This window comes from Phyllostomus hastatus, unplaced genomic scaffold (genome assembly GCF_019186645.2).
Source record: "Phyllostomus hastatus isolate PE091 unplaced genomic scaffold, TTU_PhHast_1.1 phas_contig_196, whole genome shotgun sequence".
NCBI lineage: Eukaryota > Metazoa > Chordata > Mammalia > Chiroptera > Phyllostomidae > Phyllostomus > Phyllostomus hastatus.
In genome coordinates, this window is record NW_025333709.1 from 3909293 (window position 1) to 3926270 (window position 16978).

The 16978-nt window shown below is 59.7% G+C and overlaps 1 protein-coding gene across 2 annotated transcripts in view; it reads right to left on the reverse strand.

Annotated features, from left to right (window-relative positions):
- Nucleotides 1-16978, reverse strand: part of SLC2A9 (solute carrier family 2 member 9) — a 72257-nt gene that overhangs the window by 34537 nt on the left and 20742 nt on the right. Inside the window, exons 4-6 of one of the 2 annotated variants that reach the window (XM_045834121.1) lie at nt 15788-15888; nt 10052-10150; nt 3369-3529 (exon numbers count right to left, since the gene is read on the reverse strand). In XM_045834121.1, coding sequence (XP_045690077.1) covers nt 3369-3529; nt 10052-10150; nt 15788-15850 — 323 coding nt within the window. In that variant the 5' untranslated portion in view covers nt 15851-15888. Of the gene's footprint in view, nt 1-3368; nt 3530-10051; nt 10151-12661; nt 12839-15787; nt 15889-16978 lie in introns of those variants that run through there. The other variant, XM_045834120.1, reaches the window with a different exon arrangement.

A 16978-nucleotide genomic window follows, 5' to 3' on the forward strand; every position in this document is an offset into this window, starting at 1 on the left:
GTCACCACTGTTTCATGAACATGTCCCCGAGACTTCAGGTTTGGAAGCGTGGCTTGTGTGGAGGTCCGGGACCTGGTTCCCACACCAGCTCCCTCTTTTTAGGAGCTGGGTGACTTTGCAAAGTGATCACAGTAGCTCACTTTGGGCTACTGAGTATGGGATTCTTGCTCTGTGATCGACCTCCTTATATACTCTTTACATGAATGAGTAGCTCATCTATGGCTCAAAATGACCCTATCGGGCAGATAAGAGTCTTATTCCTATCTTACAGAGCAGTTAACCAGGGGACAAATTAGAAACTTGTTTCAGGTCACATAACTAGTGAGTCAAGGACCTGGGGAAACATCTTAGCCTCTCGCGGGATATTTTTTCCCCCTAAAGACTCAATGAGTTAATGGATATTAAATTGTTTTATAAATTGTAAGAAGCTCAGGATTGGAAAGGGGATTTTGTTATCGCTTTTAGGAACGAGATCTCTTCCTACTTTCTATTCTCACTTCCTGTTCCACTGGGCACGGAAGCAATCCGAGAGGCCCTTCCCACGTTCCCTCCACGCGCACAGGCCCGCCGGCCTCTGTGCCCAGACACTCTGCCACCCTTGATTCCCTGCACGGGCGCCCCTCCCCCCCGTGTCTCCAAGGGCAAGCCCCCCAGTTACCTACTAGCTGCCCACCCGCTGTCGGCACTCAGGGATATTGCTTCAGCAAGTTTCACTTCTCGGTCCTAACTATGCATTTTTCTCTCTCTGCTGGAACACCTCATTCACGTGCTGCCGTAGCTCCCATCTTGAAAGAAAGCACAAGAACGATGCTCCCGGGCCTCCAGCTTCCTCCACCTACCATCGTCTCTGCTCCCCCGTGTGGAACTCCTCAAAGAGAGCATCTCACCGCGTGTCTCCACTTCTTCATCTCTCCTTCTCTCTCACACCCAATCTGGCACTTGTCCCCTCTGTGGTGCCCTTGAAATGACTGTCGTCCTGGCAACTGGCAACCTCCATGATGCCGAATCCACTGCTGAAGCTCAGGCCTCGCCTGCTTTTCTCGGCAGCGCTGGGCACAGCGGATTGCCGCCTCCTTCTTTCTCTCGCTTTCCAGATCCCACCCAGTGGCAGGTCCGCGCCGATCTCCTTGGCCAATATTCACCATCTGCCCAGCCCCCCAAAGAGTGGAGGGCTCAGGCCACGGCAGCTTGTCATGGCAGCGCGAGCCGACCACCACATGCTTAGACGTGCAATGCGGGCTCCTCTGGCCAGCATCTAGGGAGCTAACATCCTTTCCTACTGCTATAAAATAAAGACGTGCTTTAAAATATCAAAGTAGAAAAAGAGGAGGAAAAAATGACCTTTTCAGAACCCGCTCTTTGACTGGCGTGACGCACAGGGGGCTGGTTGTTGGTGTTTGTTGACTATCCGTCCGTCTTCTTCTGGTGGGAGTCCCTCGGAGTTCCCCCCAGAGCCCTTCCTGCCCTCAGCCTCGGTGTGGGGGCCTGTGGTGGCCGTCTCCACCCAGTGGTGGCCCTAGGGATGGGCATGTGACATTAGTAATCTTAAAGGACATTGGAAATGTCATTCGCCAGGAATCCAGCCCTGGCACTGGTAACATTTGGAGCCGGAACTTCTTTGCGGTGTCCTGTGCATCGGTGGGATCCCAGGCCGCTCCTGACTAGTAGCACCCTTTAGCTGCAACAACCAGAAGTGTCTCCAAACACTGTCAAACGTCTCCCGATGCGGCAGTACTGCCCTGGCGGAGGGTCCCTGAGGGCGTGCAACCTCACTCGGGTCGCTGAGATTCACAGATGTGTGCTGGAGCGCCAGCAGGGACAGTGTCCGCCTGAGCAGATGGGCCCACCTTGTGCTGACGTGGGGGAAGACCACCGTGCACGAAGCCGACATAGAGCGAGGCAGAGCCCAGAGACGGAGAAAATAGCGTTTCTTATGATACCATATGAGCTGCTGGGTTCAGCTGAGGTATAGTTCAGTTGTGGGAGCCAACTCGAATTTTGAGCCTAGGCCAATTTGATCTGGCTTCCTGTCACAGGCATTCAAACAGCCTTCTGAGTGAGAGGGGACACGTCAGCATGATTTTCACCATGAACTGAGCAGGGCCTGCCTCCCTGCCGCAGCACCTGCCCCGGGCAGCAGGCCTTGGTCTCCGCCGCCCACGGGCCCAGCGCCCGGCTGCCAGAGGGCGCTCAGAAAGGCTTGTGGAGTGGATGAGCACAGTCAGATGGGCTGCCCAAGATGCGGGCCCAGCGTCTGAGGCCCAAGCCCTGGGGAGATTCCCCACGTCTCTTCCCTAGCTTCTGTGCTTTGCTCCAGAGAGAAGAGCCGGATCCAGTGCCGGGTAAGGAGGCTCCTTTCGGTGCAATTTCATGAATGCGCACATTGGCTCTGCCAGCTGCTGGCAGGACGTCCTTGGGAAGAGCTAGCGATGCCGGCGTTGCGAGGACAGTGACCTTGAGCTGGGCGCTGACTCTGCATCAGTCCCTGAGATGAACCCTTTACAGCCACATGACAATCCTGTGACTCGGTCTTCATTTTCCTGGAGCCAGGGGAAGCCCAGAGACTTTGAGACATGCATCCTCGGCCCCATGAGCTGTGAGTATAGGGACTCGAGGCCGGGCCCATAGCTAGCACCTGTGCGCCCACATGGTCATCGTCCTCTCTCTTACTAAAGCCATGTAAGCGGGGGACTAATGGCCCCATGTGAGGGGCTGGGACTCCAAAGCAGTTCTCTACGGCCAGAGTTCCTGAAGCTGGAGAGTGCAGGAGATCAAGAACCTGCGCCTCTGAGCCCAGATGATGGGATGGCTCATATCCAGAGTCGGTGCCTAGCCCCTGTGTGCCCCTGTCCTCACCCCTCTCCTAAAGCAAGGTGAGTTTAACATGCCCTACCTGGATCGGTTGCCTGGTGGACCTACCCATGACCACACCCACCAGACTCCCAGGATGCCCGGCTCCAGCTGAACCTCTCTCCTAGCCCCTTCCATGGGCCCTGACCCCAGCCATGCACGTCGAGCCCAGCCTCCTCCTCCTCCCCAATGGCCCCCAGCGGGAACCAACAATGAGGCCTCCAGAAGCATCGCAATGGGCACCCTGTGGCGGCAAGAGTGCAGGCTTGTGGTCGAGCAGACCCAGACCCGAACTGCAGGCCAGCTGTGTTCTGTGGAGCCCGGGACAACTTGCTGGGCCTCTTGGGCCTCGGACGCATCTCCTGTTGACCACTTCCCGGCCTTTTGGCTAAGGTCAAGGGTAAAATCTCTCCAGGTGAACTAAGGAGCATGTTGCCACCTGCTGGGATCCCGGCTATAGCCCAGACACATCATGAACATTACGGAGAGCATCGGCAAACAGAGACAGACTCACTGACCTCCCAAGAAACTTTCCGATCAGCTTCACCATTAGCGTCCCCGCGAGTCCGCCGATGGCGAATATGGACACGGTCACCGACCAGAGCAGAGTCAAAGTGTCCGGGTGTATCGGCTGTCCGTACCTTCTTTCCCACGTCTCGTTGTAAAAGGCCTTGATGTACTGTGGACAGACAGTAAACCCGGTTATTCCTGCAGCCCGCCCGCCGCCGGAAGCTGGCTGGGGTGGGAACAGAGCAGCCGGGGCAGGGCGCGTCCTCCCCGCTCGGACTGTGCCAAGTTCCGTTCGAGCAGACGAACTGTGCTTCAGTGTCCGCTCCTAACTGAGTCTGTGGATGGGCCCTATTTTTTCACCCCATTTTGCAGATAGAGAAACTGAGGCTCCGAGACACAGAGTGACTTGCTTAGTAAGTGGCCAGCCTGGGACTCAGACTCAGCTCTGACCCCACACCCAGAGCAGCCGCGATGCCCGGGCTCCTCCGACGTGGGCGCCCAGCAGCAAGTCCCGGGGAGTGTGTTACAGATGCGCACACCTGACACGAGAGAACCCCCGTGCCACCCGGCGGCAGGCCGAGACACAAGATCAGAAAACTCTAACCGTAAAAGAGAAACAAAGTGGCCATCTGCATCTCATCGGAACTGAAGACTGAGATAACAGGTTTGCAACACGTATTATCACAAAGGACTGGCACTCACAATCCATAAAGAACTCACGCCAGCCAATAGGAAGACACACGGCCCAATTTAGAGCGAGCAAAAGAGTCAGACAGACTCCAGAGAAAATCCAAGTGACGAGTGAGCTAATGCCATCATGCCCAGCGTCATTCGTGAGTCAACAGGGCAATGCAAATAGAAACCACAGTGAGACGCCCCTTCACACCCATCAGAACCTCATCGCTATCGATTCGATGCAGTGGGTTTGGGACGGGGACCGCGTGACTGGGATGTGAACCAAAAGCTGAGGTCACGACACTGTACTCTGCTGAGGGCTCCCTCCCCCAGACGCTCATAGTCACCCACTGCTGCCCAGCATGGGCCCACAAGGCTCTCCAGAGCCGGCACACGACACTGTGGAAAATCACGGGTTCAGGTTGCAAAGACCTAGGCATGAGTCCCAGCGTCACGATTTGCTCATCATTTAAACCTGCGGGACCCCATTCTCCTTATCTGCAACATGGGAGCCACGACACTGACTCCTCGGGGCCGTTGTGAGGTCCAGACAGGAGCCTAGCGCCGGGGGCGGGCTCCCACGGGCCCGGCAGCCCGAGAACCCGTGGGTCCGCCAGCAGCGTGTGCCCTGCCGCACTGGCAGTGGGACTTCAGTGTGTCCAGCCACCCTGGAAACCAGTTTGAGGGTGCCCCTAATCTATTGTCCAACCTATAAAATCCATGTCTAGAGAACTCCTCTAAAAACCTCTTTGCCACCTGCCCTGGGATTCATTCGCACAAATGCCTGGGGCAGCGTTGCACATAGCCACGGGGGCTGCCTTGACCGCCGACTGCCCCCTCCCCGAGCTGCCTTCTGTCAGCGGCTGGCATTAACGCTGACCCTTGGTTTTCCTGTACGCCGGTGGCATCTTTCATCTTTTCAGCTACTCGGTGTCAGAAGCCCCCGTCCCATTCGGGAGTCATTCCTGCCTTACAAGCCCAGTGGGAAACAGGGCCCACTCGTCACTGCGGAGGGTGGAAATGCCGGATGCCTGCCCTCCCAGCATCACTTGAAGCTAGGGAGTAGACATGTGATTTAGGCTCAGCCAATCAGAGGCCTGGACTTTGCACGAGGCTCCTGAAGCTAAGGAATGGGGCCAGGGATTGCCCACCAGCAGAGAGATCTCCCCGGCAAAAGTGCCTTTGGGGCGGTGGCAGCGGCCCCATGGGAGCTGAGGTCCTATTCCGGGTGCAGTAGGTGGCAGAGGTGGCTGCAGGGGACCCCCAGGCCCCGCTCTGGCATGCTTTGGGGCGTCACCCCAGGCTGCAGAGCTCCCGGCCTGGCTGGCCAGCTCTCCCGTTGACCCTGCGAGCCGCTCATTACTTTTCCAACACCTTTTTTCCTGCTTCAATCAGACGAAATGGTGGTTGTCGCTTACAACTGTCGAAACTCTGCCAGAACCTCTGCATGCTCCCATTTGACCCTCACGACAGCCCCATTGGCAGAAACCTCCATTTCCGGAGGAGGGAAGCAAGAGCTCTGTCACTTGCTCGGTCACCTGGCTGAGGTGGCGGAGGAGGATTCGTGTGACATTGGCTTTGGCCTGACCTCAGGGCCAGAACGCACCCAATCCACTGGCGGCCCCTTCGTTTCCCAGTGAAGGAGTGGGAGAGAAGCGCTGAGTCCGACGCGCACTCGTTGATTTAACAGTAGCCCCAGTGAGGCCCCCGCTGGGGGCTAGATACCCTGTGACCCCGGTGAGTGCGACAGCAACGACCCCCGGGAGCCCAGAGTAGAGCCGGAGAAACTGTGATGATTCCCAAGCTGAAGGGATGGAGGGGCCCCCGGAAGGCAGGGGTGCAGGAGGCCCCGGGCGCAACAGCAAGTGTTTATGGGGCTGAGCCCCTTCGGAGAAGCTGGAAGTACCCAGGACTTTGCAGACACCCCTCCTGCTTGCAGTCCGATAAACAGGAGACCCCCTTGCATAGAAGGTGGTTCTTGGATGTGACCTTTGACCCTACAGCCGTCCTGCATGGATTTAAGCAAGTGCAGCTGCCTTGTGGACCCCCACCCCAGAGGCTCTTACTACACACAGGCTGCCGTGACCAGCTCCCCGGAGTTCGTGTGCAGAAACTAAGAGGACGCCATTGGGAAGGAAGTTCTCCCTTTTTCTTTCCGGGCACTCAGGAGGCTGGAGGGGAAGGGGGCGGCTGTGCACCCCTCACTGCTTGATGTTGCTGAGGGGCGTCTGCAGAGCGAGGGGCAGGCTGGGACACCGCCAGGCCGGCCTGTGCACGGGCGGGAGCACCTTTCTCCAAGGCTCCCCTAGAGCTGGTTTCCGAGGAATGCCTTTGGCGGTTAAATGTCTGTCTCCGCCAGTGCGATCCAGCCGAGGCCTCAGTGAAGGGCAGCCTGGAGGCTTCCGTGGCCTCGGGCGCCGGGAGATGCAGGCTGTTCTGCTATTTGCATGAACAGCCACCGAGTGTGAGATGTGCGGACCTAACATCTGTGGACACCGACTGGTAGTGCATGGCTCATTCCAGGTTCTCAAGGAAGTGTTTGTGCTTTCATTGAGTCTCTGCTGTGAGTTACTCACTGTGTAATAATGAAAATAGGTAACCCATTCATCTTACTTATAGACTAAGTCCTCCCTTGGCATCATCAACAGTGTCTGTGACTTAAAGCAAAGCGACAACAAAACCAGGGTACAGCAGCCTCGTGGATCAAAACCAGCGTTAGGTGCCTACAGCATCTCGTCCGTGGTGTGACGAGAGGACGGTGAACAGAACGACGTTCGTGGAAGACCTGCTGTCCCGGCGAACCGCTCCGCCTCCCCCGGGCCACCTCATTCCCGGATTCCATGGCGGACTTCCCCCCCCTTGATCTCCAGGAGGCCCGGGCTTGGGTCTCTCTGGCAGCTCCGCCTACCTGCTTCCTCACCTCCGGGGCCCAGGTTCCCAGCCCGTCTTCTGCACACAAACTCCGCAGCCCCTGTTTTCAAGGAGCTTGGGATCTAGCGGAGGCCACGGCAGGGCATGTGCGTGACGATAACCCTGGGTGGAAGGCTGTGGAAACACAGCCTTGGGAGCCAGGTCAGGTGAGCAAGAAGGGCAGGTGGGGTGCACCTGGGGTGGGCCCAGGGAGGACAGTGGTGGTCGGAGCTCTCACAGGCTCAGAGCTGGAAGCCACGTGCCGACGTGGAGGAACCACAGACGATGCGGCGGGGTTGCAGGCTGGCCCGGGGGCGGCGGTGGTCGGAAGGCTGGACATCAGGGCGGGGGCTGGTCAGACCGGGCCTGGACGGCCAGCCCCAGCGGCCCGCGCTGAACCCCGGGGGTGCTGGGGAGTGATTGGCGGATCCGTGCTCGGACTCGGGGGATCCGTCGTGCGGGTCGGTCGGATCACTGCAGGAGCCGCGTGGAGGCTACACCAGGAGGTTCAGACTGGAGGCCTCCGGACCAGTCAGGAGGCTCTTCCGACTGGTCAGACAGGACGAGGAGGAGGGAACCTTTGAATGAGTTCCCCAAGAAAGATTCATATTTTGATGGGTACGGACTGCAAATTGCAAAGACATGAATAAGAGGCTACATGGTTAAAGGACAACAGGCTGAGCCAAGAGCCCAGAGTCCTGGGTTCAAGGCTTGCTCACGCCCAGAGTCTGTCTGTGACCTCCAGCAAGTCTCTCTGCCCCTGAGGCCAGGCTCTCCGTGCGGCAGGGCGCTGGGAACCCACTGTATTCCACGCTCATCTCTGCCACTTCCCTGCTGGGCGACCTTGAGTGCCTTACTCAGCCTCTCTGGGCCCCAGGTTCCTCATCGGTGAAATCCTTTCGCTCCTTAAAGAGGGCCCGCAGGCACGTCGCGTGCGGAGGAGCAGAAAGCTCAGTGCGGGTCCACAGGACGCACACAATGAGACTCGGAAGCTGGGGCTGCTGGCGGTGGCGCTGATATCCCCGTGTCTGTGTCTGTAAAATAAGGGCCCCGGACGTGTTCCTTTCTCAGGCCTATGGATCCACGAATGATTTACCGCCGTCTCCCGGCCGGTGACTCAGCGGTCAGGCTCCCGGACACACACTGGACTTCGGCCTGCAGTTGGGCAGAGCTGCTCAGGGCACTTGCAAAGGATGACAGCAAACTGCCAGGCAGGGGGAGGCAGATGACCGTGCGGCCTGCTCCCCGATGGTCCTGTTCCCCACTGCTCCACGCAGGGCCTGCCGGGACTCCGTCTGCGATTCCCCTCCGGAGCGCCGTGCAAACGCACCGAAACAGAGCACGTCCTCTCCATGGAGGGGCCGGAGCGCACGCCCCGCCGTGCCACCCAGCACCGGGCCCGAGGGATGGATCGGTGCAGACGGGCCACACCCCCGACCGCCCCGGCACAGCCAGGAGAGCAGCATGGACGTCCTTACGAAAGCTCCCGCCGCCAGACCAGGCTCTCTGAGGTGAGGACCACACAAGGGCAAAGTCCCCTAAGTCACCCGCGTAGCAGGGCGCAGGCCTCCTGTGCAGGGCGGCGAACGCAGCAGGCCGCTGTCCTCTGAGAGGCCAGCGTGCACGGCGGGCGGGCCCTGGGCTGGCTGCGGGGACTGCGAAAGTGACCGATGACCCTTGACGTATGGAGACGGGCTCGTCGATCGTAACAGAGGCACAGCCCCTGTGGGGGCTGGGGACAGAGGAGGCTGTGTGTGTGCACACATGTGCCTCAGGTCACGAAAGGTGCCCAGGGAATCCGTACCTTCTGTTCAGTTGGGCCGTCCACCAAAATCTGCCCTAGAAAGTAAAGTCTCCGCAGGCCTGAAAACCTTTGGAAACAATGCCAGAACTGGCCCTTGCTCACGTTCCCACAGCTGTTGCCCAAACCGTTATCTGTCCGCCCACGCCATTCTGTTCCAGGTTCGCGTTTCACGTGCCTGCTCCTCGGGCCGCGAGTGCAGGTCCCCCGCCCCCCGCCGGGGTTGCAGCCCAACTGACAAGATGAAGCAAGAGTGTCATTTCCCAACCTCGTTTAAGGACAAACGCGGACAAATCCGATCTCCGTCTCAGGGTGCTATCCCAATGTCAGCACCAAAGCCACGGATCGCTGTGAGCGCTAGGAGACACCGTTTCGACCCTCTGGTTTTCAAACGGTTTTTAGCACCAGAATCCATTTTTCAAATGAACTTGCACAGCGTTAACAGTAAAAAAAAAAAGACGTCCGTGGCCTGGTGCCTGCCTGCCTCCTAGCTTCTGCCCTGCACTCTCCAAATCTTGCCCCACGCCCCAGCCACATTGCACCTGCAGTTCTGCAGCGTTCCCGCACACGGGTCCTCTGTCAGGCCTCTGTGCCTTCGCCCCACCCTCCAGACACAGCCTCCATCCTCTGGCAAATCTTCCCTCGAGCCCCGGCCACCTTACCCCGAGGGCGGAGGCGGGTCCAGTAGAAGCCAGCACCCCTAGGAATAGGCAGTGCCTAAACCTAGCAGCCGAGACAGGTGAGAGCCAAACCGTCACCCGCATACCAGCAGGGCAGTGTCGGAGGGTGGGAGGTGGGAGGGCGGCGCTGGGGGAGTTGCCCTGAGTGACCCGATTCCACAGGAAACAAAAGTCAGTAGTGGATTGTAAGCAACACATTCTCAAGTGACCCCTCGCTCTGGTGAAAAGACTCGAAGACAGACAGAACGCATCAGTACAATGTTTCTGCCTCCAGCCCCTCGGTGGGTCCTCAGACTCCGCCGCGCTCCTTGCCCTGGAAGACAACCCTTGGGGTCGCCCCTGGCAACTCCAGAGGCGCCTCCTCTTCCTACACTGCCCCAGGACCCCCACCCTCCAGCCTCAAGGAACTGACACTTCCCCGCCCACATCCTCCCTGCTTCTGTACTTTCCACCTCCCCTTCAAAGGCAGGGACCGGTGTCCTCTCTGTCCCTCCCCTCCCCCAGCCGCCCCCAGGGTCTAGCAAGGGTCTGGCACAGAGCTCGCCCCACAAAGGTTTGCACAGTCCACGACCAGCCAGCACCCGGTGCCCCCCCGCCCAGCCCGTCCATGGCCGAGGGCACTCACCGCAGTCGGGGCATTCACCACGGAGAGGTTGTACCCGTAGAGGAAGGAGGAGCCGAAGGCGCCCGCGAGCGAGGCCACAATGAGCGAGCTGGTCCAGCCCTGGAGAGGAGAGGACGACGGCACGTCAGACCTGGCACGGCGCTCAGCTGTGGGAGCTGAGCGGGGCCCGCTTCCGGCCGCACGGGAAGGAGCACCAAGCGGAGCCAGGCGGAGCTGCGGGCAGCAGCCGCTGGCCCGCATTCAGAGCTATATAGGCCTGCGTTGTTCTAAGCCCTCGCTGGGTGTCCCATCGTGGGACCCACACATCAGTGCCGTTTTGTCCTGATTTCATAGGTGAGGAGACAGAGGACCAGAGCTGCCCCAGGTGGCCCGGCTCCAGCCCCCACACAGTCACCCACTGTGCCCACGGCCTCTCCCCTCCTGCCTCTGCAACTGGGTGGGGGTCTCGGGCCCCGAGGCTCCTGACAGCTTCACCGACGTGCCCACCACACCCAGGCACCCACTGCTCTGGGCTCAGGCGCCTGTCTTACAGGCCAGTCCGAACACCTTGGGACAGGGACCTGCAGACAGAGAGTTACGGGATGTGGCGTCCATGCAGTCCGGCCCTGTGGCTCCACCCAAGAATGGCCACGGCCACGGCAGAGCCAGAGAGCAGAGGCATCTGGGCCCTTTGGCAGAGGCTGGCCCGCCGGCAGAAGCCGGAGTAGGAAGGGCTGCCCTCCGGGGCTGGCCCGGGGAAGGTGGGCCGCTCACCAGGTGTGGGGGCCCGGGTGCTCTGGGCAGGCACATCCTCGGCCGTCACCGAGTGTGTGCGTGTCCTGAGGGCCAGGCCCTGACGAAGCTCTCGGGGTGCAGCAGGACGCACGGCCGATGGGGCCCACAGTTCAGGGAAGTGTGCCGTCAAATGCTCTTTGGAGGGGGCCACGGGACGCCCGCAGCCGACTCCCTGCTCTGCCCACCTTGGTAGCCTCCTCTAGGGTCGGCTCTACGCCAGACGGCGCCGCCGCCGGCTGTGGCGCTGCACCAGTTTCCCTGCCCTCCTGGGGCTCGGCTTCCCGGCGGCACCCTGGGGTCTCAACAACAGTGCGGGCTGCACGGCCGGTGGAGGGTCTGCGTGTTGTGCGTGAGGATGATCAGGGTGTTGCGTCCGTGTAGAGAGTGTGCAGAAAGGATGTTGACTCTGTCTCTCTCCCCACGCCCTTCAGCCCAGTCCCCAGAATGGCTGCGGCCCGGGGGACATGCCGGTCTCTCTTGGCCGGGCCTGGCCTGGCTGGCGTCCCTCTGCGGTCCTCCCTTCCAGAGACCACCCATTGCCTACGTCTCCCCCGCGCCCCCAAAAGCTCCACCTCCTTGTTTTACATCTGTCTCTCTGATTCTACTCCGTCTGACCCCCAGCTCTGCCACTTAGGACTGTGTGGTCTTAGACCGGTCCCAGAGCTGTGTGGTGACTCGGGGCCTCATCCGTAAGATGGGCATGATACAAAACCCACCCCCTACGGCAGTCAGTATGCTGGAGAAAGGAGCTGAAGCAGGGAAGGTGTTCGCCCGCCCTCTGTCGGGTGCCCAGGAGAGCCAGCAGCCTCCCCAGAGGCTGGCCAGTGGGGAGGGTCTTACATTTCACGGGTGGAGGCCTTGCCTCTGCTCTCTGCTTCCAGGCTCCGAGCCCGAGGCAGGGGAGGCACTGATGATAGAATGGAGGGCGAGACGGGGTGGGGGGGGGCGGTTATGGGTCGTGGGGATGAGTACGGTCAGCCTCTGTACCCACAGGTTCCGCCGAGTGGGTTCAGCCAATCACAGATTGAAAAGTTACATTGTTACAGACACGCAGTCCGTACTCGTGATGGCTGTGTCTGTGCGGAACGTGTACAGACTCTTTACCTTGTCATGGTGAGCCCCTAATCCACCCGGTATAACGACTGTCGGTACCGTGTTAGGTGTTGTAGGTAAGCCAGAGAGGGTGTGAAGTGTACAGGAGGGTGTGGGAAGGTGCTGTGCAAACACTGCAGCGTTTCACACAGAGGACTTGCGCGCCCGTGGATTCTGGTGTCCTGGGGAGTCCTGGGACCGGTCGCCTTGTGGATATCTGGGGACAACTGTGCTTTCCCGCACGAGGGGAGTTTGAACTCAATGGGATTCGCTGAGGAACAGAATCCCACTGGGGACAGAACACCATTCTCCGCCCCCCGTTGTCTTCGGACTTGTCCCCCGGGTCTCAGCTCAGCTGTCCCTGCCCTGCCGCCCCAGCCGGGCTGGGCGGGTGCCTTCTCCCCTGGGGCCTCCCTTGCTCCCAGCACCGTCACTCCTGTTCTGCGCGGCCCGCCCGAGCCCACCCCCCTCCCCGGCAGCCCCAGGAACAGAGGGTGCCCGCGGCCGAGAGGGGGGAGGAAGTAGGAACACCCCCCGGCGTGGTCTCGTCACACGAATGAGCACGGCCACACTGACAGGAAGTGCTGTCAGCCCCAGGAAACCGCGGCTGGAGAGCTGGCCAGTGTCACGGGGACCGGGATGCAAGCTCTGCGACCTGCGGGGCAGGGCGGTCACAGGGACCCACTGCCACCCACACGGGGACTCCGAGCCCTCCCGGTGGGCAGAGGCCCTGTCTCTGTTTACCTGGTTTCTCCTCCCACCTGGCTTCCCGCTCCTGGGCCAGGCTCCCTTGGGGGGGCCCCGGTGGCTAGGGCCCTGCGTGAGGGGAGCCGAGCTGAGCTCCTGGGAGTCCATGCTCCGTCCCCCGCGGCGCCCAGGGGCTCTCCCAGGGCATCTCGGGCAGCCGGGTGAGGAGGCAGAGTCCGTGGGAGGGGGGTGGGGCGCCACACCGGAAGTGTGGCAACTGTCTCTTATCTGAACAGGAAATGGACAACGTTTCTTTTTCTTTTTTTCCCTCCTGTTCCTAAGTCCTAACAGCAGCTGGAGCAACCAGGGAAAACTGGCTTCCCAGGACTCACCCCTGGGTGTAGATCCTGCCTTTGGAAACTTTTTATTTTCCTTCTCAACAAGGCCAGAGCAGGGAGGGGAGAGACTAGCGTAAACCCAGGGTGCATCTCCCTAAGGGCTGGAACAGATGAAAAGGTCACTGACTTAGCAAAGAAGCCTGATGGAATTCCAACCCTGACTCCACCCCTTTTTTTCTCTTCTGATGCTCTTCATTAGCATACATGAAATACACTGCCAATCACCCGTGTTTTTACTGTGTCCTTAGGCAAATTGCTTTGCTTCTCTGAGCTACCATGTGAGCAAATGCAAAAGGGGAACTGAGCCCCCCTGATTGTCCAGCACAGTTATTCTTTTTTTTAAAAAAATATTTCTTTATTTTTACTCTGGCTGGCGTAGCTCAGTGGATTGAGTGCGGGCTGCTAACCCAAGTGTCGCAGGTTTGATTCCCAGTCAGGGCACATGCCTGGGTTGCAGGCCATGGCCCCCAGCAACCGCACATTGATGTTTCTCTCTCTCTCTCTTTCTCCCTCCCTTCCCTCTCTAAAAATAAATACATAAAATCTTTTAAAAAATTATGTATTTATTTTTAGAGAGAGGGGAAGCAGGGGAGAGAAACATCAATGTGAGAAACATCAATTGGCTCCCATGCAGGGACTGAACCTGCAACCCAGGCATGTGCCCTGACCGGGAATTGAACCAGTGACCTTTCACTTTGCGGGACGGCACCCAACCAACTGAGCCACACCAATCACGGTTCCTGCACAGTTAGTTAGTCTGAGGTTCGATTAGAAACCACGACGCAGGTGCTGGAGACGGACGCGGGCTGCCCTGCAGTTCTGGAACACATGGGGAGGCTGTGGGTTTGGAAGGAAAGGAATCTGCCATTGGGTCATCGCCCCGTCCCGCCCCTTCCGCAGTGGCTGAGAAAAGGCTCCCCACGTGCCCGCCCCGACTGGCCCCAGGGAAGCATTGAGGCAGTCAGACCCCTTGTGCATGGGAGGATGGGGTGAGAATTAACTCGCCTCGTGGCCCGTTTGCCCCAGTGTCAGAGAAACACCTCGTGTCCAGGACCGGTGGCCTTGGTCGTCTGCTCCCAGAGGCAGAGAGGAGACCGGCAGGTGTGTGTGGGGGACGCAGAAGCACTAGGAGGCCCGTGTGGCCTTGCACCCACAAAAAAAGACAAGAAACCCACAAACTGGGTTTTGCAGAAAGCACACATTGGAATGAGACCCCGAGCACTGCAGACACGCCGGGCGGGTGTGGTGTCACACGTGAGTGAGCACATCCGGCCCCACGATGCACAACGGTGGGGAAAGAACTGCTGCTCAGGGGGACCCGGACTTCCAGAACCAGGGCGAGCCCCCATCAGCAGGCGAGTGACTGGGTGAGCGCACGGAACACTCAGTGCGGCGACCATTCTGCACGTCAGTCCTGCGGGGACACTCGGGGAGCCGGCTCTTTATGGAACTGATGTTTAGCCAGCTGCCCATTGCACCCCATTGCCGGGTGCCGCTGTGGCCCAGAGCGGGACCCTCGCGGTTACAACATGGCATTCGATGGCTGAGGAGAGGAGTCCCCGGGAGACAGAGGAGGTGCTGAGCCAACCTGGGCCTGGGTCACAGAAGACTTCCCAGAGGAGGTGGCTCCTGTGACTCAGCCTGGGGAGCATGCAGGCCAAGAAGGGCATGGGGTGGAAGGGCACTGAGCTGAGGCCCGGGGTACGAGGGCAGTGAAGTCATGGGGTGCGGGTGGGGCCCCAGGGGTGAGGTGTAGCATGCATCACCCCAGGTGCCTGCACAGCGGGGCCTCAACTCAGCCCTGTGTGAGCACCGGGAGAGGCATACGGTGCCCACTTGGAGGGAGTGTCTACTGAACAGGACTCCGCCGTGTCTCAGGAGGACCTGCAGCAGGTGGCCTGGCCTCCCCGGACCTCCCTTTCGCACCTCCGAGGCGGGGACAACGGGGCCCAGCCTGCTGAGGTCCCACTTCCCGGGCAGTCTGGCACGTAGGCTCGTGCTGATCTTTGTCCTGCTAACTCAAGGTTCATTACCAACATGGACACATTCTCCTCTGAGTCCTGGTTGCTTCCACACACATCGCAGGAGACCAGGCACAAACGGGCCGAGGTGTGAGACCGGCTCCACCTTGAACTTGCCACATAGCCTTGGGCAAGCGGCTCCAGCCCTCTCTGAGCCTTGGTCTCCCTCCCGTAAGCCGGCATCGTGATGCCTCCCCGGGGTGTGGCCGAGAGAGCCGAATGCGGACCCTGTGCAAAGGTCCGGGACAGAGGGGGTGCCAGCCGGCTGCTGGTGTTTGCGTCTGGTTTGAAGAGAGTTGGGCCCAAGGAGTCTCAAGGAGTCTCAAGGAGGGAGAGAGGCTTTCTAAGTGCCCAGGACTTCCTGGGGGAGAAGGCAGGTGAACGGGGCCTTACAGTGGGGTGGGGGATGGGTTTCAGTGTCTCCTCAAGGATGACGCCGTCCTCACTTTCAGCACCCACGTGCCCTTTAGAGAAAGGACCTCCGGAAGGGAGACACCTGCTCCCCTCCAAACCTGGGAGGTCCCCGGCAGACTGCTCTTATGAGCGGGGGCACCAGCCACCAGCGACCCGGGCCTCGTGGCACACACTTTACAGCTCCTTCCCACAGAGCCCCGCTTCCAGCCTCTGCTCTCCTGGCCTGACCTCGCCTTATCCTGCGCTCCCCCGGGGAGGAGGGCGGGGGCAAGGAGGGACAGCCCCCCCCGCCCCCCCACCCTGCGTCACCAGAAAACTCCCACGGAAGAGGTGAGGAGGCCAGGACTGACCGATTTCTTTTTCTCCAAGTCACCGTCTTTGTCATCCGCCAGGTTCCTTTCGCTCAGCTTCATGGCTTCCTGCCCAGGCTTGGGACTGGGCTTTCTCGTTCCTGAGGAAGAGGAGAGAGGAAGATGCCGTTAGATGGTGTCGGAGACAGGGGGCGCAGGGGACGCGGCCCTGAACCAGCGAGGGGTCCTGGCGACCACCCCACGATGGGGGACCCCGGCTCGGCTGCAGACCTGGGCTTCAGGCCTGCGTTGTGTGGTGGCTGGGCAGACTCCGTGTCTCCCACACTGGCCGCATGCTCTTTAGTCCAGGCCCCTCCAGAGCAGTCTCCTACAGGCGGTTGTCCTCACAGCAGGGTGCACCTTGTAAGTAAGCACTAGACCTTCTGTCCCCAAGGTGGGAACATACAAGCTGTGACCATGAAGAGACAAAGTGCCAGCCCCCCTGTCAGAGCGGAAGCGGTGCCCGGAAGGGTCCCCCGAGTCCCCGGCACAACGGAAGTGAAGGACCGTGTGGTTCCCCCGGAGCGTGGAAACATGTTTCCAGAGCCGTAAAACTGCGTAGGCCCTTTGGCCAACTCCTCCATTTATAGACATTTATCCTAAAACAGTAAAAAAATGTGCGCCAAGAAGACTGCAGCCAGAAATGACCATTGCAGCGTTTTTTTTCATGTTAGAAGAAATGGCATTCACGACAGGAAAAAATATCTAAGAGGAAAGGTTAAATAAATCGTGGCACCTCCCTTGGGTGAAAATGCTTGCAGCACTCAGAACCTTCCGTCCAAGAGCATTTCAGGTCGTGGGGGAACTCGTATAACCCTTCTCACTGGACAAGAACAGGGCCAGCTCCTTGGAGTATGTGTCTCTCTCTTTCTGCCTCCTCCTCTCTCTCTTCCTCTCTCTCTGCCTCTGCCTCCAAGCCTGTGTATCTCCATCTCCATGTCGCTCTCTCTCCATACGTATCACCGCATCTCACGTACAGACACAGGTCCCTCTGGCTCTGTCCTTCTGGAGACGCCTGACGGACACAGCCCTCACCCCGGGGCCGCAGCCGACTCATCCCTGTGTGCACAGAGTCTGGGATGGGCCTGGCCCCGGAGGAGCCCAAGAAACAGGGTGGGTGGGCTGGGGTGGGAGGGAGGGAGGGAGGGGCAGAGGGCACCAGACTGGGCTCAGATGGGACGGGATGGGACA